This window comes from Liolophura sinensis, chromosome 1 (genome assembly GCF_032854445.1).
Source record: "Liolophura sinensis isolate JHLJ2023 chromosome 1, CUHK_Ljap_v2, whole genome shotgun sequence".
Taxonomy (NCBI): Eukaryota; Metazoa; Mollusca; class Polyplacophora; order Chitonida; family Chitonidae; genus Liolophura; species Liolophura sinensis.
The window spans coordinates 35,060,332-35,086,427 of record NC_088295.1 but is presented as its reverse complement, the minus strand read 5'-3'; the positions used below and the strand labels follow the sequence as shown (position 1 = coordinate 35,086,427).

The window sequence follows — 26,096 nt, the reverse complement described above, 5'->3', positions numbered from 1 at the left end:
TTTGTGGCCCTTTTCAGACTCGAAGTCTTTTAAACCTATCAAAAGAGGTGTTTTTTGATGACTGTTGGAGAGACTATCTGCATTCCTATCTCGTCACACGATTCAAATGAGTCATGCGCATTGTGTCCGGAAGTACAACACTAGCTCGCCCCCTCATTTACATACGCTGAACAAGTGCCTTTCCTACACTGTTTAGATACACAGGCTATCGGACAGAAGCTAACGACTCAAATGATGGTATTTAGTTAGCTGTTTTCTCGTAGGAATGGCCAGCAGCGGTACACGAAGAAATGGAGCCCAAAAGATTAGACTTACAGGTATGTTCAGACAAAGCGTGCTAGAGATATGACCGGTTTTGAGTGAGTTTTGTTGGCGATCATCTCTCAGATGTGTTGAAGACTTTCTCTCCATTCATGAGGGCAGGCAAAGATGGCCGCGTTTTGTCTAGCCGTCTCAGAAACTATTTTGACGGCTTTTCTGTTCTCAGCGGTGTTTACTTGAAAATATGGGACAGTTTAATGAGATCGTGTTCACCTGATGTGAGGATCGGGCAGTGGATGTTGTTATGTGTAGTTTTCATCAATTGACAGAAAAAAATTGTCAACTTAAATCGAAAACTTGAAAAATGGGTGGGGATGGGATGAGGGTCGGGCTGTATTTAGGAAATGATACCTTGATGGGGGAGACAGCATGAAGTGTCATGGAAGTGATATTGTACCCTTTGATGGGGGGCAGCATGTCATTCAATCACAATTTGATCATCTTTATAATTTATTCTCAATAGTTGGAATGTTTGTTGAAGAATAGCTGCTGTTCTGTCAATTTTTTTGTCTGATTTTTAGATAATTTTCCGATGTTCTCATTGCCAGGCAACCATCTGTTTGAACCTTTGGCAAGCAGTAATGGCTGATGATGGCATTATATTCATTGATACATATATTTCGTTATGGCCTGTTTACTTTTTGATTGTAATGACTTTGTAATCAAAATTTGGCGTAACCAAACATCACAGCAATCTCGGAATAGCTCATATCATTCTTAACCTTATACTTGTCCAAGCTTATGGAGGCATGTATAAATATTAATTACTCTAAGCATGCAGGTATTACCTTCCCACCATGATGTCTTTGCATAAGTGACATATTCTTTAGTACAGAGTAAAACACCAATCAAATAAATAATTACAGTATAGCCTTTGATATGTCACTCGACGTAAATCAGAATACACTGTTTTGTATGCACATTTTTTAATACCCATAAATTTAGTAATAAGCTAATTTCCTCATTTCATGTCATTTTATTCCAACTAGGAATAGCATTACTCCCTCACCTTGGTCACTAGTGTGTCATTTATATGCTCGCGTACATCTAGTTCCACATTCACATTTTATGACATGTACAACTAAAATACATTTTGACCTGCCCTAGTTTTATTGTGCAAGTCCATGTATTTTCAGATATGCTTTGGTCATTACCTGGTTACAACTTGTGAGACCTGACCTGCATGATACTCAGTGAAAAGTTGACCTACATGAGCGGCAGTGTGTACTAGATCCTTTCCAGCAGTTCTCATGTGTCAGTTTTGATGAAAAAGACTGATAATGCCAATCCCTGGTTGAACTGATAGAGATTATGAGTGTTAAATCCGTTTTACATGGGACTCACATTTTTGTTTGGTGCTTAAGATTCTGAATAGATTAAAAGCTACATGTAGACCAATAGATCCCTTTCCTGTAGTACATGCAAAAGTTCCTTTTTTATGTCAAAATGTATACGTCTGCCATCTGTTAATACTCATGTGCATTTATTACATCACACAAGGATCAGGGCCATGTTTCACAAAGCCTCCATGAGTAGTACAATCAAGTAAGCCTACAATTGTTTCATGAAACAAGGCCCTTTAACTCACAAGATCATCTTTGATCTTTGTTTATTTGTTTAGGAACTGAGAAAAGGAATACATTTTTTAATCCGACTTGAAAAATAGCTACACTAAGTATGTTATGTGTGTTTTCTAACCTAGATAGTTTTTATTACTTTAATACATGCCTGTGAAGGAAAAAATTAATAGGATTCCATCAGTATAATGATCACCTCAAAAATTCATGTGCATGTATGCTCATGTAGTAGTGAGTGGAGTGTCGTCGCAATTTTGTGGTTCCAACTGTTTAAATCCTTGCAGTTGTGTCAGCATAGAAATAGTTATTGCAGCAAATGATAAAATAGCATATGTGTGTTTCTATATAGATACATGTATCTCATTAAGATTCTAGGACAGTAAAATGGGATTGGGAGTAGTTCATACATGTGTAGTTGTTTGCATACCCCGCATAGCAGATTAATACCTCTCTAGTGCTGTATGCACCTGCACATTGTAGCTATTTTACATGCACTGGCTGTGTTGGCTGTGCATGTATATATTACATTATTCTACCATTTAATAATATAGACCTTTATTTGCTAATATATATGTAACTGTAGCATGCAAAGTTACTAAGTTCATTGAAACTTACTGAGGTATTTATGACACAGTGTCAGAATTGTCATGACAGCTGCTCAGTGCACCAATTGACCTTGTGGTGAAATAGCTTTATTTGTGCAGCATGCAATGGATTTGCCAGTGAACTCTGACATCACACACTGGTTGTGACCGACAGGGATTGGAGTGGAACTGTGTAAACATGTGATACATCTACTAGCTCAAGGTGACAAAGAGATGGCCAGTCTGTAATCGGTCTGGCTGTAGAGGTTAGCATCTTCTGGTGGGAAGAACAAACAATTTGAAAGCAGTGTAAATGAGCACTTCACACTGACCCATTCACATTAGTGAGATTAGGCCTGGGTTGACTACCCCTTCATTGCCTCTTCACCAAGACTAATATGTGATGAAGAGGATTCTCAGACAGAAGCATTTAATGGGGATACACACAACATCCACTAGGAAGTTAATTATCAAGTGGACTGGTGAATTACCTACATGTAAATGTGTAAATTGATGGTCAGTCAGTTATTGTGGCAACCGCATGGTCTGAGAGATATTGTAATCAACTGGTAACCTTAGACACTATAGAGTATCCGGAATCTGTGTGAGAATAAAGCGTATTGTGACGGGTGTCAGCCAGAAAGGATTGGTGTTCTGTTTGTGCAGTTAAAAATATGTCTGTTGAAGGCACAAGCACAAAAACATGATGCAAAACTTGACGTTGACTGTTAAAAGTTGATATCAAGTTTTTCCAATTTAAGACACCGAGTTTAAAAGTTTTTTTCCATTGACTGTCATCTTTTTATGTAGTGTGTATGTGTAGGGAGCATGTTTTTGAGGAATTTATTAATACTAGGTGTCGACCAATATGTTTATCTGTTGTTTTAGCCAGCTGTAGTATCAAACTTTGGAAGTGGTTTCACACTACAAGGAGTAAAACTTTTGGACTACTGATAAAAAGATAAAAACTATGAAGCAAGTTCATCAGTTTTGTTTTTTCATGATGAAGGATTACCACAATCTGTCAACTAAAATGTTATGTTATATGTATGTTTCTCCGATCTTTTCCTTGACTAAAGATGCTCCACTGAATGCTTAATTTTGTATGAAGTACCACAAGGCAACATATACATTGTACATGTACTGTGGGATTAAATGTAGGCTTGTCTGTGTGTAAAATAAGGCCTTTGGGACAATGGAGGGTGGGTGTTATAGATGAAGGATTGTTGTGGCCAGTGGGCATTCTCTACATGTGGCCAGCCTCACCCTGTACACCTCACATCTCTGTTCACGCTTCGGTGACCTAGCGCTCTGCTCCTGTTGTGCTGCATTGTGTAATACCAGTTCCAGGCTACATGATTTAGTTCATGCAGCGAGTGTTACCTAACCCTCTGTGACAGATTAGATAACAATACAGATCCCTAAAATTAGATACAGTTAATATAAACTTAAATTGATGAGAATGTTTTTCTACTATCATGAGTGTGTCACTTTTTTCTTCCTTCGTGTAACATTTACTGTACTCTGGTTATATTTTGGTTTTGTCGAATGCTACATTATCTCATATCTACATGTAACTGTATTTGTCTACTAAATTACATGGACAAGTTTCAGAAGTGTACACATATGCACTGCTGATGTCAGCATGGCCTGATCGGTCAGATGGCCTCATTTCAGAGTTGTCTTGGTGAAATTATTATGCCCACTAAATTAATACCATACATGTATATGTTACTCATCTATAAATACTGTAATATGTGGTGATCTTCATCATAAGACTGGTAGTTGTTTATAATGAACTCCCTAAAAAGAATTAGAAGGAAGTGTTTAAATTGTCAGATTATTATGAGCTGTTGGGTTAGGTGTGCACAATGTAGGCTGTGAGGTATGATATGTCACACAGGTCTTCTTGTCTGGCAGCCAGAGTTCCCTGAAGGGACTTTACAATCTCAAGTTAATTCAAACAGCTATCTTCTTCACCGCACGTCATAAATTTAACTGCCAAGTGCTGGTTCTCCCGACATTGAGAGTAAAATTAGACCTGATGAAATACCTACATGTATTTTACATCTACATGTTTTCCAATTTTAATTCTGTTGTTCACATGTCAAGCCAGTGGTGTTTCATGACTTTTTAGGGTTTTCACATGTGTACTAACTGGGGCATGTAGGTAATTTAACAAGTTGGAAAGTTATATTTATATGTACAGTTACATACATGTATATGCGACAGGAAAGTGATGTGTCTGCTAGTCTGTGCACTTGAGCTAACCTGTTTGTATACACACTGTTCATGTATATATTAACTGTTTTTAACTTAACATAAAAACAAGAAGTTTAAGATTTTAATGAATATTGCTTAAAGCATTTAGACCAGTGCTCACAATTGAAGGACTTAAGTACATTGTGTTTGGTTGTTTGGCTGACTCATTGTTAATGAAATTTACAACATTGTCACTCGTGGGAACTGGTATTATTTACCTGCTATGAGACATAATAAGTTATGTTTGAACTATGTCATTTGAAATCATTTTAGAACAAGCTTCTTGAAAATTTTTACTCTCTCCACAACAGACCATTCAGATCTGTTGCTTATATGCTTAGTCAGAAGGCACCTGGATTTCTGATGTAAGTAAATAGCAATTCATAATGGCCAATGAATACTCCACATGAGCAAAATAACCTGGCAAACAAGTGCAAAATTTCATTGTTCAAATTGTAGATGTGTCTTCATTAATATTTCTGTGATAGTGTGTCAACTACTGAGTTTTACTGTTCTGATTAAAAAACGACATATACTTCAGCAATACCTGGTCTCACTGATCACCGTAAGCAAACCATACATAATCTCCATAGTTACTACCTGATCTCCATCAACTAGATTGGCAAAATTTGGCTTGTATTCACTTTCCTGATTCCTTCAGTCACAGAGTAACCTTACAACAACAACATGTCTTGGTTTGCCATGGTACGGTTGTTTGAAAGGGTCATTCTAGATTGTGTTATATCAGAGCTCTTTACGGAAGAGGTATTGGACAGTTCAGGCTACAGGCCTCTGTATGAGGAGAGTTGAAATGTTGATGTACTCTTTGTGTAAGCCATAAAAAGAGGCTAATTATTACCATTAAACATGTACCTGTATGTTCAAAGGTGAGTGTACAGTTGTGATTACCTTGGGTTGATTTAAATATACATGTAGACAGGTACATGGTATGGAAAGGAGTTCATTAGTCTGCATAGGTCTTTGTGATTCAGACTTGTGTTACAGATCTTAAACACTTGATACATGTATTTATGTAAATTTATGGATCAGTATCTTCTATGAGTTTATATTATTCGTGGAAACAGGTCAAAGACAAAAAATGTAGACATGTACATATAACATACAGTATGTGAGCTCCTGTATACATGATCTGTATTTCTGTAATACATGTATAGTTGTACTTTTTCTGCTGAAGTAAGTTTACGGATGCTTAAAACGTAGCTCATGATCACCTATTTGTTTTGTGGTTAACACAGTTCATGAGAAATCATGTTGTCCCATGTTATGTATATTACTGTACATTTACGTCTTTTTTTTTTTTGTTTTTTATTCCATTGTTGATTAATGTCATACTGAAGAATTTCTCACTTACATAGTGGCTGGGTATTTTGGGTGGAGGAAATTGGAGTGGCCTGAGTAATTCACTTACTTTTGGCACTTTACTGATGAACTTTACCACAAAATCATACCTCTTTGATGTCCTAATGGTGAGAGCATCTGCCTCGAAGTCAGGAGACCTGGTGTCATACCAGAGACTTTAAAAATGGTACTTGTTTCTACCTCAATTGGCTCTCAGCACTGAGAGGTTTGAGCAAGGAAACAGGACTGGTTGGCCAGGTGTCAGTATAATGTGACTGGGTAGGGTGTGACGTCTGGTTTCTTCGGCATGGTACTGCAGTGGTGGCAGCACCTTGGTAACATGGACTCGCCCTGCCTCAAGAAGACATAGTATATCTACACACACCTAATGACTCCTCGTCAACATATTAGCATACATAAAACATAAACCCCAAGCATACATACATACATACATACACTACATGTACCTGTAACTGTATCTCACCTGTATCATAATGACAATTTTAAAAAGTAACCCAATCATTTCGAAAAGATGTGTAGTAAGTTGTCTAAAAACCATTGTAATACCAATCTTCATCAGTGGTTCTTTTCTTTGTGTTTGCTAACTTAATTATGCTGGGAAACAAATTAGCATTCGTTAGAAAGGATGCAATCAGTGGACAGCAGAATAAACGCTACAATTTCGTCATTGTACATTATATAGGCAGTGAAAAATATACCATGATGTCTGGTAAACTAAGTGAAGCATTTGTAAAGTGGCATAGAAAAGCACATGTACACATGTCTGTCAACCATTGTAATTCATAATGTCCCCCCCCCCACCTCCCCCAAATTGTTCAAACACCAATACCTATTTACAGAGGTAAGGAAGATAATGTGGCATAGCTGGAGGGCAGAAATGCTTTGTTCTTGACGCACGCAATGGACATCCCGTATGTGTTTCTGTTTAATAGGGTGTATCTGTAAACCGCAAACTAAATCTGCTCTAGGCTGCTGTTTACATCACAGTTTATGCTTCATTGATTGTAGAGTACTTACATGTACAGTATCTGTCACGTACAAAAGTTGCATTTGTAGCTGCTGTACAGTCAAAGCTGCCGAGGTCAAATTGCCATACAACATTAGAAATGATTTTTTTCTGTTTATCGTTAATATACAGTTTCTGACAACATCCCCTGCAGTACAGTTAAAGAGAACCTGGTTCAGATTTACTCTCACGAAAGACTAATCAGTTTTCAGACAACTTTAAATAGTTTGCAGATACTCGTTGTTAGTTTAATGAAATGTGAATGGTAGTCTCTCAGATATGTAGTTAAGGCAGGCAATGTCAAGTGAAGGCCTACTGAGTGTGGAGTCAGCAATAATATTTGGCAAATTTCATGTATGTTTGTATATTTGGGGTTTTACGTTGTACTTATAAATAGGGGAGTTTACAGTTGGAACTCTGCTGTCGTCAAAGGTAAAAACAGTAATGCCATGTGTATGGTGAAAAATGGTAGGCAACCTTGTTGAAATTGATTTACTGATCACCTGCTTTAGCCTTTTCCAGAGCGACTAATAACACCACTTTCCTGTGGTAACTTCTCCAGTTCACAAAATGTTCCTATTCTCAATTTTTTCTTTCATTCGTCAACTCTAAATTACTTTATATGACACTTTTTACAGAGGCCCATGCTATAATGAACAGGATCAAAAACAGTTGCCTAACATTTTTGATAGCTCACGTGATACAGTTGGATTTTGTCTACCTTCAACGATAAAAGAGTTTTGAACTCAAAACTCTGTTGTTCAGTCATATGACGACCATGCGTCATTAGGTGTGTGTACTGTCCATGCAGCCAAAGTGCTACTGCCACTGAAGTATCAAGCTGAAGACACCAGGCATGACACCCCATCCAGTCACATTATACTGACATGATCGGGTTAACAAGTCCTGTTCCTTTCTCTAAACTTACTCTAAAACGAGACAGATTTCAAGCATGAAACAGGTTAATTTTTCCAAAATTGTGATAGATAATAAATGGTATGATTTTTAAACCTTTTGAACATGATTTGCTTGGTAGAGATTGCTTGAGATATATTCATATGATCCTGTAAGGTGCTATTCATATACATGTATTTTCCATTCAACATCGAAATGCTCTAGGCATGTGTTTAAAAGTTACATGTATCTTGTACAAACTCCCATGTCAAACTGGTGGTGTTAAGTGCATGCATGTCTCTTTGAAGGCGAAAGGGATGAGTATTGCCTTTATATACTAGAAGTCTAGTACAGTGTACACACATTGTGCAGCTGCAGCAAAGAGAATTGCCTGTTTATGATCTGTGTACTGCTTTACGCTTTGACAGTTCTTAGGGATTTACGGCATCCTGGTATTTCCAGTAATATGCCAGTGTTTGTATACATGTGTATTGTTCGTGTCTATGTCTAATCTATACATGGGGGGAAATTCAATCATATTCGTGTACATGCACTAGAGACTAACACTGCTTTAACAATCGTTCTACAAATATAACATATATGGATTATGGCATCAGTGAATGTGGAACATAATATTGTACTCATCTACATAGGGTATTTCCCCACGTGTAACGTCCTTATTTACCTGTTCGTAGTTTAGCCTGGAAAGCGTTGTAATTGAGACTGTAGAGCCAGCCTGAGCTACATGCACTGGTCTTTACCTGTGTATGTGAAAGTTTTCAACCACCTTAATTCCTCAACCTTCTTGCATATGAAAGAGCAATTTTCAGTGCAATTTATGCATACTTTTAATTTGATTTTGGAGACAAAACTACATTGGTTGGATTGGACAGTGTCAGGGCTTGACAAAAAAGTATACTTTTATCTGAACTCAGAATAATGCCCTCAGAGTATGCTTGAAGAATCACCTTGCAAACATGCGAAAAGGTTGAAGAATTACAGTGATTAAGTTCCACAAACTTATGAATGAATGCTTGAGTTTTAATATCGTTCTTAGCAGTTTTTCAGTCATATGACGACGAAGAGTCATAGGTGTGTGTTTGTTCATATATACATGTACTTTGTCTTCTTGTGGCAGGGCGGGTCCATGCCACCAATGTGATGCCCCCATCATCATGCAGAAGACACCAGACATGACACCCCACTCAGTCACATTATACTGACACCCAACTCAGTCACATTATACTGACACCCCACCCAGTCACATTATACTGACATTGGGTCAGCCAGTCCTGTTTCCTTGCTCTAACCTATCAGTGCTAAAGGGCAAGCCAGGCAGAAACAAATGCCATTTTTCTTTTTGGTATGACCTGACCCGGGTTTGATCATCCTGACTTTGAACCAGACACTCTAACCATTAAGCCACCGAATCGGTCAACTAACAATGAAATGTTACATTTATTTTTGTTTGTGTAAGTGTTGCATATTTATTTTAGGTAGTCTGGATGTTATGAATGTTGGGCCTGGATAGTCTTGAAATTTGAAATAAGATAAAAACTATGTGGTTTTGCAGCAGTTTTTTTAAGGGCCCAGTGCCTATGTATAATTGATTATTTGGACAGTATGTCCTGTAGCTATATGTGCCTGGTGTATGCATAGACAGACATACTGTAGCTCTAGGAAAAAAAAAAGTGGAGTTGATGGAGTAGATGTATTCCCACCTTGCCCTGAGACTAAGGATGTTAATGTATAAACATACCAAAAATAAGCAAAGAACGATAAATAAAAGACCATGCTCAAATATATATATATATATATATATATATATATATATATATATATATATATATATATATATATATATACGTACTGTGTATTGTATTCTTCAGGATTAATTAAAATACTTTTAATAGCCTGACAGTAATATAAATAATTAAGACATATTGAGAAGAAGCTGAATTATGTTGATCCAATCTGATTTCTTCAGGTCGTGGTATTAATTAGGAAGTAGACAAATGCGTAATTAACTGCTAGGTGTATCTGTTATTTGTTTTTTCTACCTGTGATGTATGTTTATATATATACGGTATGTACACGTATAATTATGAATATACCTGTGATGCCTGCTTGTAGGTCAGTCCGTGTACATCTGCGAGGGTCACTATACAGAGAAGGTACATTATGTGTGTCCTGGATCTTAAACATATTCAAGAGCATAAAGAAATGGGGACAATGTACATGCGCAACCAGTATATTAATAACTGAGCTTTGGACATACAGGACAGTTATACTGCTATCACCACTGTAACACATACAGTACATGTATTACTGAAAGAATTAGAAACCCTCAAACCTTTCATTGTAATGTGTAAACTGTAGGTTTATGTTAAATTATGCAAAATTGCCTTTTACATATGTGAAAGGTGTTTTCTAATGCACCTGTAGTTTCACTTTAAATTTTTAACTTACACTGTCCTTGTACTAGTAACTATCTGCCCATGGTCGTGGGTGTGTTTTTGCAGAATTTGTATCTTAAAATCTAGCACATTTTTTTTGCCGATATTATCTGAGATTTATTTCATTACAGACCTAATGGTTGAGGGTATCTTCTGTGTGTTGGGCTATATTAAACATTGGTTAGTGTACATGTGTGTATGGTTGTGCAACGTTGAGAATAACCAGTTTTGTGTACATGCATTCAGTAATTTTAGGAGTTTTAAATGCCGATAATTGGTCTGAATATCTGTGGGTTTTTTTAGAACAGCTACATGTAGTGAGTGTGGTGAGGGCTACATGTATAACAGATAGCTGGCCTCTAACATGTCTGAAGGTTCTGATCAGATTAACCCTGGGTTAGGAGCCACCAGGCTATGGATGGTCTACCTGCCTGGGAAGATCTGTAAAGTCCCTGTTTACATCTGGTATTAAACCTTTCCAGGTTGACAGCTGTGGTCAAGAAGTGTGTCCTGTGTCTGGGTTAGGCCCAGGCCGCACTATGAGGTCCTGCCTGAAGAGGACAGGCCTGTCAGTCACAGTACATGTGTTGGTACTTGGCTGATCAAACACTGACAGAACCACAGGCAGCTGTACCTAACTCACTCTCACATTCTGTGTTCATGGAGCAACAAGCTTTCCTCTGCATTCAGGGTAATTCATGCCAATCCAGACACTTTGTGAACTTGTAGAATGTTAGCCTTTTAAAATGGCGTGCTGAAAAGCCAATTATGTCATTACTGAGTCTAAGGCACATTTACCTGTAACACATGCATGTACAGTACCCTGGGATCGTGCATTGATCATGGTTTTTGTTGTATAGCTTTTTTTCCTACCAGATGAAGGTTGAAATCTCACTTATTGTATTCAGTGTATGGTGTTCAAAAAAAAAAAAAAGAAAGAAGAGGGAATTTCAGTTTGTGTTTTCCAGACACTGCAAAATAGGCTGAAGTAATATATCTTTTAAAACGCAAAGTATAGTGAATGTGCATGTCAAGTGCATGTGTGTGACTGTCATTAGCTCCAATATACATATGACCGTAAAACCCTTGGTGATATATATATATTTACATTGTAGGCTAGAATGGGTGGCCATTTTCTCCGTGTTCATACTGACAGGTTTAAATTTGAAGAAAATTTCAGATGTGATGTAATTTTAAATTTCACTTTTCTCAATTGAATTATCAGTCAGCCTTGGACATTAGCCTATGAAATATAAATTTCATGCAGTGTTGAGCCTACAAAGCACTGCACACAGCTCATTATATACGAATATGTACATGCACACTAACATGTATGTTAGACTCAAGGCCACAGGGGCCATAATGGCACTTCTCTTGTTCTTATAGCCTATAGATTGTTGAGAGTTGAAGAGCAATGTTCATAGGGTTTCCCAGCGTGCAGTGTTTGTCCACATTCATCTACTGGTTTTATAAAGTAAACTGGTATGTGAGCGCTGACCCCCAGCTGATAGACTTAGGACTGAGCCTGTGGTATTTGTGCTGGGAGACCAGGCAGTATTACATGTGCATAATCAGATATGGATATTTACTTCTGAAGTGATAAAAAACATCAGATCAGACTTTGTGTTGTCTAGGGGGATCCTAGTTCTCACATTAATTAGGGAGAGGAAAACAAGAGAGAGCATGGCCCTGTGCTATTATTACCGATCACTCCTCACCAGTACTTGAACGTTTGTGCCTGTAGACATTGAGCTATGGTAATGAGTGAGATGGGCTGTCACTCAGTGCAGTGATGGCTTGTTGGCTGTGTGATCTCTCAATGGGCTGTCAGATGTGGGTTAGTGGCAGAGGAAAGCTCCACTTACACCTGCATGTACAATCTTACCCTAGCCTTGTTAAGAGAAATCCTCTTAAGACTTGGTCATGAAGTCATGGCTGCAGGGGGTCTTTGCCTGGGACATCGAGTCTCCTCAGAATTTCCCATGACCGCCACTATTGAAAGCAGAATTAATCAGTATGCAAATGATCATCCTTAGTAAGGACGGGATATATAAAAGTCTGATGATAATGTCATGATATTTGTGTACATATAGCCAGATGTTCTCATGACCCTGTAGTAATTGTACATTCAAATGTCAAACTGTTGAAGCAATTTATTGTTTGAAACAAAAGGCAATGCAAATTCATTTACTTGCAAATAGGGATTGCAGGAATATTGAAGTACCCTAAGTATTTTGTTTACACTGCATTTTGTAAAGTGTAAATTATTGTGACCTGCTTGTACATATACATGCCACCAAAAGTCATGAAGTATTTTTACGTGTAGTTGGATTTATTTTGGTGGGGAGGGGGAGAATAAGCAAAGTCATTTGTGTTGTTTGTCGCTAATATAAGTGGATTTATATAATGAACAGAAACTGAATTACTTCAGCGTTCACTTTGAATTTACCATTGTTAAAAGCTTTGTGGCAGTAAGTACACATGAGTGTCCTTCCTGAATTTCAGTTTCCTTCCTGTGTGGACTATGTCAGTGTACCAGGACACAGAGCAAGGGTGTAGGGACAAAGTGAGCCACACAGATGGAGTAGTTGCTCTTCATAGTTAAAATACTGACCCCTGACTTATGTAAACCTTCTGAAAGTGACAGAAAGGCAGATTTTAGGAAATGCTGGTGCCACAGGTTTAGCTCTCGTTCAGGGTTATTGTGACTGTTTTGTGTGTTCATCTGATAGTCTTGCATATGTAAATCGATGTATACATGCTAGTTGGATAGAGTCCTTCAACTTTAAATCTGGTCAAAATGTCTGTTTTAATCCCTGTACAGTTAAACTTGCCAGTGTCTAGGTCTAGTTAGTTTTTGGGTCAGCCTTACTGTCGTCTCTACTGACTCTTTTATCATGACCAGGTCAAATCTCAGGTGACAGTAGTTTTTAACTTAACATCCATGTAGATGTATTATCTGTAGTTGTGATGCATTTAGTTCAGTTAAGGATGAGGACAGTGTACACATGTATGCATATACACCATAACCAGCTAGCATTAGTACTCATTATACATGGATGATGTATGTACATGTACATGGACGTCCACAGTGTAGGTGCATGAGAGTGAGACCCTGTTATCCAGTGATAGCTACTGCCCTGGAAAGTTCACAGTAATTAAGGGCTTACTACTGTACAATGTACATAAAGGCTATAATAAATACACATGGATTTAGTGTATACATGCATGTATGTATTTTCTCTGCACTTCATGTACAAGCAGAACTTTTTGTCATGCAAATCTGATACTTTTCATTTTATTTCAGAAATTAGTTTAAAATAGTTTGTCTGGTTTCAAAAAGTTTTCATATTTATTCTCTTCCTTTTGGTGTCATCCTAGCTGGCCAGTGTCACTGTGCATAAGGTCCAGGTTTTTGATAAAGCATTCATGGTATTTCAGGAATGGCTCCGTGAAGAATGTATCCAAAATGCTGGGCGATTGTTTAGCAGCATGTGAAGCAGAGCTGAATTTTTGAATGGTTTTTATATCCCAATTGCTGTGTTTGCTGAGTTTGCCTTTGTTTTAAGGGGAGAATGGCCGGGTCAAATAGGATACCCTTGTCATGTTTACTAGGCAAACAAGCCCTCCAAATTGCCAGTCAAGCCTTTGGCAGACAAAAGTTAGACCACAGCTGCAGGCATGACCCTCAACTGGATAGACTAGCCAGCATGCTGACTCCATAACTAAAACAGTGAGGGTTAATGTATTTATTCAATTAGTTATAATAGATATCTTCCTGGGCAGACTTTGTGGGCACATGTATACTGGTGTATATGTCTACCATATGTAACTATTTGTGCTAGGCTAGTATCAGTGAGTCCGTTGTAGCCTAGATGTAAATCCCTTTGCTTCATGACCATAGAAGAAAAATGAGTAATTTGGACTGTAAGTTATCTCCAGGGCAACAACCCTTGTTATGAGACTAGGGTGCTTGTAGAAGTTAGCTGGGGACAGCATAAAATGTGCTGCAGCAAACGACTGCTGCATTCAGATCTTTCATTACCATACATGTGTTTGCACTTTGATATGTGGCATGGTTTACTGTTATCAATCAATCCTCCAGCTAAAGTGCTAATCATCAGGCGGATGTCATAATTACTTCTGATCAAATGGATGGAATTAGTACTTTTTTGCCACACATTTTGTCACTTTTTTTGATCGGCTCATAAATATCCATGGAGTCAAAAGCCTTCTGACAAAATTTCCGAGCAGCCAGCCTGAATCCATTCTGCTACCGGTATAGTAGTTGAGACTGGATGAGCACCCTGTGGCAGACAAAGTGATAGGCTGGCTGGCTGGCTGGCTTAGAGCGTCAGACAGACAGAATCCTTGCTATTATCCTCACAGGCCACACAATCCAAATTGAGGCATACATATGTGTATGGGAAGAGAATAGAAAAAGCACCGGATTACCTTCATTGTACTTGTATATGATCTGATCATGGTACATGTGTATGTGTATATATATATATATATATATATATATATATACATGTATATATATATATATATAGATATATGTGATTGTCTGATTGTAATAGAAGTGCATCAGGTTCCTATAGTGTGGAGGTGATCATGTCCTTTCTCTCACCATTTAAGACTCTAACTGATGAATATGACTCAACAACAGTAGATGTTCATTTAAGTACATTATACAAAGGAATATACATTTAGGTAGAAATGGTGGCTTGTGAAGTTTTGTGTATATGTATGTACTTATGTACAGTATTACTCTGTTTTACAGAGTTTTGTAGTGTAGAGAATAGTTTTGTTTGTACTTGTATCATGATATGGTACATGTACTATAGAGCAGTAAGAGAAGCAATAACAAATCAACTCTTTCATTTTGAAGCGTGACATTACACTCCCAAACCTTTGTCATCATCATATTCAAATAATGTGTTGAATTTAGATATGGGTAAATCTCTCTCTGTGTCTTCTGGGTGCTTGGGGTGAGATAAGGGTAAAACAACGGTAACACAAGGGTAAAATTATATTAGTAAGAAATTGCCAATATACAATAGTTGCCTGTGACACATTCCTGACAACATCTGTTTCCTGCCCAAATGTTACTTCCATGTAATAGTACATGTACTGTATTAATTAGTCTGTATAGCATGTGCATGCAGTCATCAGTCCATTGATCCCACATGCACATGTCTGTGGTCAATGAGTTTTGCAGCACAGGAGTTAATGTGCCTTTGTGCAGGTATGTTCTGTTGTAAGTGGCTGGTTCTTATTCTGAGGTTTATATACATGTGTTTGATGAGAAAGGTAACATGGAATCTTGATGTCATCCAACTCCAATAAGCTATGTATGGTGTTGATGATGTACATATATTATGTACATGTATTTAAATCTTGAAGCTTTCACTGGTTTACATATACTTGTGTACAGTATTTGGCTCAAGTCTCGCCCACTGCACAGGTGAATAGTCATGTGATCAGATTACTAGTTTAGTTGTGGTTTTTGAGTCTGGGGAATTGTCTTTGTATACCTGGACTAAGTACATTAACTTCATAAACCTGTCTGGCATTGTATTGGTGAAATAAATAAACAAATAAATGTATCTATCTTGGCTGGTGTCCATTTTCATTGTACTTACACACCTGTATGATGTCTTTGTTGCTGGAAATATTTGGATTGTTAGGGTTCGCTTGACCTTTATTAGGGCAGGTCAAATAATGTCTTGGCTTTACCTTATGTGATGGATCTAGCGGTTAATGGTTATTTGGTTATAGAGCATTCGCGATTTACTGTGGATGTAAGAAGTAGTATGTACAACGTAACATTTCCATGCGATCTTGTCATAGCTCTATGTGCTGGGTACAGCTGAGGTTGCACATACAGTTCATTGCACATGTAATTTCCCACGAGTGTTAAGTGTCTTGAAATCTTCCTTACCTGGTCACTTATCCAACGTTATGTCTTCTGTTTCAGTATTGTGTGCAAAGAATCTTGCAAAGAAGGATTTTTTCCGTGAGTATACATTTTCATATTTGAGTAGAATAGATTCGGGTTGTAAATACATGTACTTCCCCCTTTCAGGTGCCTAGAGTTTGATGTGTTTAATGGAAAGGGTCTACAGGTATACTATATACGTATATGTCTATTACATTCATAGTATATACATGTATTTTTGTGTGTGTGTACATGCTCACAAAATTGGTTGGTGAGAAAAATTCAGAGGCGCTCTATCAGTTTATAAACATGGTTCATGGAGCTTGAAAAAATATGAATTGCTGTGAAATGTGAGCTGTGTTTATCAGAAGTTCCGTTTAGGACAGATTTACAGTGACTTTTGATAGCCCAGCTGGCCAGCTGTGTGTAGACATGTACACAGATCTGCATGTGAAAGGAGACTTGTACAGCCATATACAGAGACTGCTTGATCCAGTAGACTGATGTGAACGTGGAGAAATTACTGCCTGTTGTGTACACATAATAAAACATGTGGCCTCGGTTATTGATGGAGCCCTTTCATAAGTTTATTTGGACTCTAAAAAAGCGATATTAATGTATCTAGCAGTCTCATGGCACAAGTACATGTACCATACTGTAAAAATTCAGAAATCTTGTGAAAGTTCAACAAGCCCCAGACACATTCATGTACATGTGATAGAGTAGATTACCTGTACATTGGGTTGTTCTCCACTGATGAGATTTACAAGTACAAGTTTACAAGTTGGGTAGATTGATACTCAGTATTTGGGTTCCTTTCCAACCACTGTCAGAAATCACATTTGAAAATGATTTGAAATAAATAGACATATAAATTCAAAATGTAACATCTAATCTTGCTTTTTTTCTACTTCTTATGTGGAGTTTCTGGAAAGGAAAAGTGAAACGGGTACAGATGTTAAGCATTCATAATGTTGTCAGGAATTAGTGAACCAATTGCTTATGTACTGAAGGCCTGCGATATCACGGTGCACTTGTAGTTTGTAGTTCCTTGTCCTCTTGTGTGCAGATTTATTTGCTCCAGTTGCTGGAACAAAGGTTATAAAACCTATTAGTGTTAACAGAAGGAGTATTATTGTGAATGAATCATACAGCCAAATGTGGTTTATGGAGACAGTCTTGTGATGGTAATTGTTCAAGGATATCCCGTCTTGCCTAACCCAGCCTCTACCCTGTGATGACATCATCACCAGTGTCTAGGGTAACTTTTCTTTGCCATATTTCTCTGAATTAATATTTGAAATGGAATTGTCTGTATGTAAATTCATACCCTGTTTGAATCAGACTTCTAGTGTGAAAACCTGTTTAGGGATTTAAATGGCAAAGTGTCAGTAGAGTTTTTTTTTTAACGTAACAAAAGCTGGTGTCCTAATGAGCAACAGTCTGTTATATAATTATAATTATACGCAGACATTAATAACCAGTTTTGTTGGCTTTATCTCTCATGAAGGCAGTTTTCAAGATCCAGCTTTTTCATATTTTTTTGAATGGAAATCCAATTTCTGTAATTATTTAGTTTTCTGTAATGTATTTCATTCACACAAGTTATTTTACAGGATATTGTAATATAAAGAACTACATGTATGCAGCAAAAAAAAAATAATTATTAAAGGTATTTAAGACTTGTTGTTCCAAAAAATCCTATTTTGTTGAATTACTGACATGTACATGTATTATGAACATAATAATGTACAGTATGTTTCAATCTCCTATGTCATTTGTAAATAGATGAAGAAAAATGTAACATTATTTTTGGGGGAATTTGAATTCATTTTTACCATCAATAACTAACTAAGTAGATTTAAATATGACATATTTATACGTAGCTACCACGTTTGATGTCAACTAATATCTGTTTTGAAAGGCAGTAATATATAACAATGTCATGAAATCCAAAGTCCTCTGGAATGTAATAGGCTGCCGTCAAATTTATTTGGAAGTACCTTGACTGTATTATCAGGTGAGAGAGTGCAAAAAGCCACTAGGTCCACTTTTACAAAACTTTATGAGCCATATTTTTCAAAATTTTTTCGCAAAAGACATTGATAAGGTTATAGCACAATATATGGAAATATTGATTCACAGAGTTTTGTGAAAGTGGCATAATTGCCTGGCTGAAGCCTTATTAATGTCTTTTACCAGTCCTCTGTCTCCTCCAGTAACATCGTGTCAGACATGCTGTCAAACACACACTCAGTGTTAGATCATGTCGTCATTTCTCTTTGGGACAAGGATATGAAAGATGGGGTTGAGGAGGGGGGCGCAAATGCCAGGACCTGTAAATAATCAACCCCCCCCCCCCACCTCGACAGTTGATTCAAAATTATAATTAATATTTGACTCCAGTGCCTTTGTCCATTAAAACCTTAATGGCCAGTTAAAAGAATTAGTTAGCCTGTGGTCGATGAAGTTGAACATGAATATCTCTCATCCCAATGGAGTGATTAAGGAGATTGTCCTGAAAACCCCATAATGACTAGGTTAAGATGTGGTCAGTACTGACTTGAAAAGTCCAGAGATGTGCTTGACATGGCCAAACATGAGGAACAGCTGACAATGCTTAGTTTTGAACCAGTATAGCAAGGCTCTTATTCCATTTTACTTTAATCCTGGGATTAGGCCTCTGTAAGTTTGGCCTGACAGAAGGGAGGCAAGAGAAGCATTGTTTAGTAAAGAAGGGCATGTAAGGCAGACTTAGAGGGGCCATGTGCCTAATCAGTCAGCAATCACCCCACTGGGCACACAATAGACAACAGACTGCAGCCTGACTCATAACAACTCAACAATGGCTGTCTTAATGGAGCCATGTTTAATAAAGACAGAATGATGTGTGATTAACAGACAGCCAGACTCCGTCAGGAAATATTGTCCTCAGTCCTGACATTTGGCACATTCTAGACAGAGGGATATTTCTTGAATCTCCAAACATACAACATGCAGCAGAAAGGGTAAGGTATCTTAGACACTTATTGTGCTTGTATCTAAGTGCATGAAAACAATTGACAATACAATGAAAGTTAAATCTTTTAGTCAGTATTCTTAAATTCTAAATTCTGTCTGCTGTTGATTTGGGTGATTTATTTTAAAAACTTTTCCTTCCATCAAACATCAATTTTTGAAGTGTAAAATGTTTTGAATGTGAAAATAAGTGTGTAAAGGTTGTCACTATTTCACTTTACATTGAAACTTCTTTTCAGTACTCTGCTTTTGATTTAGAACACTTCATACACATGCAAACTTGAATTACGAAGGATTTAAATCAAGAAAATTCAAAAATAGTGCACTACATACTGTACTTGTACATGTAGTTGTCTATATTAAGGAGAGAGCATATAAATTAATTAGTGTTGTATTTTTGATATTTCTGTCACATTCTGAAATAGAGCTAATCATACTTCCTTCATCAGGTCTACATTCAGATATTAGCTGTGAGACACATATGATTCATTATTCTGTCATTATAACTATACATTAATCTATTCAGACTTTAAATGCAGACAGCACATTTATGTACTGTATTTGTGTTAACTGTATGATTATTACAACGTTGTAACACTGGTATGGAGTTTTGTTCTTTCACATTCTTTTTAATAACCAAATCCCCTGTACATGTAGGACAATAGCAGGCCCAAGCCATGTGTTACTGACGATCACTTCCCTGAATTTCTTAGTGTGTCTTTAACATATTGATCTGTTTGACTGATGACGTGTAACTTGTCCCTGAACAAAGTGCCAGGGCACCATTAGTTTCCCGTGTTGACACAATCAATTCCTGCTTCTGTGATTCGGCTCTGGTGATAACAGCAATTGGTAGTATTACTTCCTGATACTTCCTCCTCTTCTGAAGTACAGTGTACATGTATAGTATCTGGTTTGGCTTGCATAAAGAGATTGTAAGTTCGTTGTAACTACCCTTGCAGCTCTAACTTACATTTGACACCCTCTTTCATGAAAGGATTCTAAGCTGTGATAGTTGTAACTTGTAAGCAAAAATTACAATCAAGTCAACCCTATTGTAAATATTTACACTCGCCTCCCAAATTGACATTAGGTACAAATACTTGTCTCAGATAGACTTTTAGTTTGTAATTTTCGAATTGACTTGCAAAGATGGGCAATTTACTTGTTTCATAAAGATTTATACAGACCAACAGTACATTAGTTCCACTAAATTAAACATGGAGGTGTATTTTCAACAATTTCTGATATTTACCTGAATTGTTGAATTAAAAAACCGTAGGTCCATTCCACAAGGCAGTTTGAAGTGGACCCGTAGATCCACTCTAAAACACTAGTCAGTTTCTGTTGAGGATTGAAGAGAAATCACTCCTACGTATTAGATTCATTTCATACTAGTTATATACAGAAAATCTGATAAAGTTCTGACTTTACTGTCTTCAGAATCATGGTGTGCACATGCGACGCGTTGGGTGCGTCTTTGGATTTTATCTGAAGCCTCGGGCAGAAAACAGCAGATGCCCACATGATAGCCGCAAGCCTTGACTGGAACCTAGAATTAATATTTCTCGCTCGACTGACCGGATAAATTGTTCTTTCCATTCTACATCCATGATGAGTGGTTATAAGACAGGTTGCATGTTCTTGTCTCGTTAGGTTGATTTCCGTATCTTTTGGTGCGATTTTAGGACACCCGACTCGCCATGACAGCAAGTTATATTCATGAGTGAGAAGGAAATATTTCTGTGGATTTCAGCAACATTTCAACTCGGGAATGGGTTTACACTCGCAGGACAGGTCATGGACAAAACTTCAGGTCATATGCATGCATTCCTTGCATTAAATGACTGGCTATAGCTGACTTGTACAATACTGAACAGTGTATTGGTCTGGTATGAACATGGTATATTGTTGTAATATCTGCATCAATATGCTGTTTGCAAATTCCCTGGTTGTCTCAACTGGTTCATAATCGGCTTGAAAATGTGACCCTGACCATGAATAACTGGTCAGTACACAGAGCAAGCAGATGTGTATGTGTGCACATGTATGATCTGTTCCTTGATGTGCCACAGGCCTCTTTGATGATCCATCAAACCAATTAGATTTATGATCCTGAAGCCTGGTAGCCATGTTTACAATGTATGACCAGGCTTCCAGGAAATTGTTTTTTCTCTTATTTCTTCCTACTTTTTTGAGGTTAAAGGCAAAAATTAATTCATGAAGATTATATTCGCATGCCAATGTCATTTCCATTTATGCTGATAGATTTGTATCAATTTATTGCATCAATATAATTACATATGCGTGTACACACAAGTAGAAGTGTGACATGTTATAACCTAATGGGATAAGACGTGTACTATCTGGTAACCAGCTCTAGATACTCCCATACTTCTGCCCAGGTTACACTAATGACTCTAGACTGATTGTGGTTAATGAACTCATTAACGAAAGCTTTTATGGGAGGAATAATATTTTTTAATGATTTTATGTGTTACGGATGCACTGTACACAACTTTACAATTACTACTCTGACACAGTACTTCATCAAGTAATCAATACACTTGATCAATTGAGGTGAGCTAATTCAGTTTGGTGGACTTTTTCTGCAGTAGATTGTATAATAATGAAACTGGTATCAATTAAGGTCCTCTGCACGCTGTGAGTGATCTGTGTATTGAGCTGTTATGTAGTTTTATTGTGGGATAGTAGAAACAGTTTAGACAGATGGGTTTAATCAGGAATTTGTAACAAAATATTGAGTGTTTTAGGAATGAAAACCAATGCAAAGGTTTGTCTGTTGACCTAGGCTTATAGACCATGTGTACCAGTTTGTGGAAACCCAGTATATGAGTGGTGGTATTGTAAATATTGAGAGCGACCATAATAAACAGGCCAGGGGTGTGTTATAGCATATGCCAGCATTCCCTGCAGGGCTACATACAGCTGTGTGTGTTTGGCAGACTGCATGTCTGTCACTTACATAAGAATGTCTCCCACCAGCACCAGATGTCAGCAGTTCAGTTTCAAGGTCAAATTGTGTTTAGAATCAAAGTAATGTGCTGGCATTTTGCTCTTACTTTAGCTCTAGTGTTGATATCGGACTAAACCCTACTTTCAGCTTGATTTATTTTCATGTGGATTGATTTGAAAAACAATACATGTATACATATTCTTATGTTGCTGGGCTTGTTTTGTGCCCTGTGGTAATTACAAATTTTTTTTCAGTATTTCTGCAATATCTTGAAATGAATTTCTTCATAACATGCAAAAGTGGTTTAAGTTGTTGAGAAAATGCTTCTCTTGACTAATGCTTATAATTTCATGGCGAATTTTTGAATTCAAATGGTCTCATTTGTAGTAAAAAATCATTGGTGCACTTTATTGCGCTGTAATCATGTTCACATAAGCTCTACAAAAATATTTCACATTTCTGTTGATAAGGGGAGCTAACTGAGTCAGTGTTGTACATTATGCTGTAGCAAGTTGTCTCCCTTATGTAACACCACAGTTTGATATATATATATATATATATATATATATCTATCATACTCATTCCCAGTTTGAACATACATTTTATTTCCTTCAGAATCTGTATCAGTGTTTAACGGAACTATTTGTCTAGCTTATATTAAGTTTTGATAGGACTGCAGCTTTTTATTAGTCAAAAAGATCAGTTTTGTTAAGGTGTTGTTTTGTATGTTTTAGGTCTGCCTGATCCTTTCGCAAAGATCAGCGTGGATGGATCAGGACAATGTCACTCCACGGATATGTGTAAAAACACATTAGATCCAAAATGGAATCAGCACTATGACCTGTAAGTTCATGTGCAAGCTACAGAAAATAATTTGATTTCAAATTTATATATGTATATGTTATGCCTAAGAATAAGTGTTCATTATGGTATGTTTTTGAATAACAGAAATCAAAAAATTCCAGGAATTATTTTTAAGTAGATATGATGTGGCTGATAACCCTTACCTTACCAGTCTACTATTTCACGACTTTCACAGTGAGTGTGGATTTGTGTTCACAAAAGTTGCCTCCCTTGGCACAGTAGCTCAACTCATGAGCATAACAGTTATAAATATCAGCTATTTTTATTTCAGTTGTTCTTTGCATGAATTTTATCACAGCGGTGGTTTTATGTATAATTTAATGATATTTTGAATTTCAGATATATTGGTCACAAAGACTCCATTACTATTAGTGTATGGAATCATAAGAAAATCCACAAAAAGCAGGGAGCTGGCTTCCTGGGGTGCGTACGCATCATGTCCAATGCAATACAGAGGCTCAAAGATACAGGCTGTGAGTCCATGAAATACATAAAGGCTTTAGTTTTATTGTTTGTCACATTTTACTTAAATGTATATATATTCTCATCACAAAATTAATAGGTAATGAAAATGGAACATGAAATTATTGCAGATATTTTTTTGACTTTCAAGAAACTGTAAACTCCATTTATGCTATATTGTTCATTTTAAATTGTGTAAAAAAAAATGTCAATATTGATTGGTTTGTATTATTGTTATTGTGTCATGGAAGGGACTGGGACACTTCTGGGAAGTGACTAGGGAAATACATAAGGCTGGAGAGGTTTGACATTCACAGTCATGTGTTATTTTATATCCACATCTAGGCCAATAAGGTTTGCTTTAAATTGCCTAGACAGTTGTGGTAAGATGAACTATCAGATGGTGAAAAGTTCAATAGGCAAATGTAGGCAGATATTGTGTTACTATTACAAAATATTGTATGCAAGCTTATTCCAAGCACCTGCACAGGAATCCCCTAAACCACACCCACACATGTGAACCTTGGGTTATTTCTATAAGTCTCCTCAAAATTGAGTCCTTAATTATATACAGTGGTTTCCTTAACCAATGATCTTGTGTTACATTTATAAGCAAGACAAGCCCGTAGGCTTGCATTCCTTATTCTGCAGTGACTCTGTTGACTCTTCAAATTTTTGTTTCTTTTTTGCCTTGATTTGTCCATTCAAATGATTTTTATCCACAATAAGGTTAAGGGCTTTGACCTAATCTCATGACCTCAGTGACATATGTTTGGGCAGAAAATAGAAGTAGATTTAAGTTTTTAGTTCTGTAACTGTATGTGAGCATTATAGGACCTGAACTGGATGTAGGACTGAATGCATCTTTGCAAGAGTGGTTCAAGGTGTCGAGTGTTTAGAAAAATGATGCCGTAAAGACCAGTTATGTATATCTATTTGGCGTCTTCTTTTTAACATAACTAAATGATAGGTAGAGTTTGGAACAGGTGTAGTTTAGTTGGAGTAACAGCTGTATGTGCTCAGCATCTCTTGTGTTCCTTCATCTGTAACAGCCTGTGTAGTGTTTCTGGCCATGTAAACAAGACCGTAGTATTCTAGTATACTATAATATACCTGGTTACGAGGTAGAGACCTGCCACATCAAGTCAGCTTGAAGTGGTAGTTCAGCATGAGCATCCCTGTCAGACCATTTTTTACCAGGTAAGTTTTATGACATCAACTCAAAAACTGACATAGCAGTGTGCTCATCTGGAGCTCAGGGAAAGCATAACTTGTTCTACTTCACAGACAGCATGTACTCTGCAAATAAATGTACTTGCATTGATCACATAGCTAAAGCCAGTGCACGTAAACATACGTGTACACTCACATGTATGCCTTCAAGTAATACCAAAGTATATTACATACTGATGTGTGCAAAGAGTGAAAGTGTTTTAGTTTACTTTATTTTACATTATGGAAGTTAAACTATGCGTGCTAATCAAGGGAGTGTAGTTGAAGAATCTTATTGTACCAGTTACAGTAAATAAAAACTAGGAATAGAAACAATGTTATATGTGAATTTCCGAGATTGTACAGTAAGAAGGTAAACTTGTATAGTAGGACATTTGTGTAGTACGTGATCAAGGGTAAGCCCTCTGAGTCTAAGGAAAAAATAAACAGTTACTTAGCTGTTAGTTTTGTCAGCGTGACCGCAGAAGCACTTTAAAGAGGCCTTTCAAGATGTGTGTAAGTTGAAGACAGCTAAAGCAGAGCAGCTGTTGGAGCTGTCTGTCTGTGCAGATTTTTATTAGAAGGTAAAGATTTATTGCGTTCTGGTGAAGCTAGGTTTGACTGGAGACTATGAGGTAAGGTTCCTGGCCTCACCTGTGAAGAGGGCCTTTCTGATGAATGATTCCAGCTCTAGTGTAGTTATCTCTCCTGTCTCCTCTTTATAGCATACAGGACTAGTGCATGACCGGCTGCTCCCCAAGAGCTTTGTCCCACCCACTGAGCAGACAGACCTCAAGTAGCTAGATAGGGTTTCAAAAACTGGGCACATCTTGCATGGACCGCAGCCCGAAAAAATATGGAAGAAACTGTTAACAAATAAACAACACCCTTGTTCTTATTTCTGGCCAAAATTAAATTACAATAACAAAATTTATGAAATAAATTTAAAATTTAGTTGACGTCAGTTTTTTTTTTTGCTGATATTTTGATAAGCAGATATGCAATTGCTGAAAATTTCCTGTCCCATTGGGTGCTTGAGTAATGTTTCTTTATTTAATACCATTTGTAATTCTATAATGTACTATTCTAAATGTGACAGCATTTATGGAAGATAAGGGGGAAAAAAATGAACACGTCTG

The 26,096-nt window shown here is 37.1% G+C and overlaps 1 protein-coding gene across 2 annotated transcripts in view; it reads left to right on the top strand.

Moving 5' to 3' along the window:
• The first annotated feature begins 203 nt into the window (after window positions 1-203).
• Window positions 204-26,096, top strand: part of LOC135469372 (E3 ubiquitin-protein ligase SMURF2-like) — a 47,549-nt gene continuing 21,656 nt past the window's right edge. For both annotated transcript variants that reach the window (XM_064748013.1, XM_064748005.1), the window contains exons 1-4: window positions 204-317; window positions 16,464-16,502; window positions 23,154-23,262; window positions 23,623-23,756. In XM_064748013.1, the coding sequence (XP_064604083.1) occupies window positions 266-317; window positions 16,464-16,502; window positions 23,154-23,262; window positions 23,623-23,756 (334 nt within the window). In that variant the 5' untranslated portion in view covers window positions 204-265. The remainder of the gene's footprint in view (window positions 318-16,463; window positions 16,503-23,153; window positions 23,263-23,622; window positions 23,757-26,096) is intronic.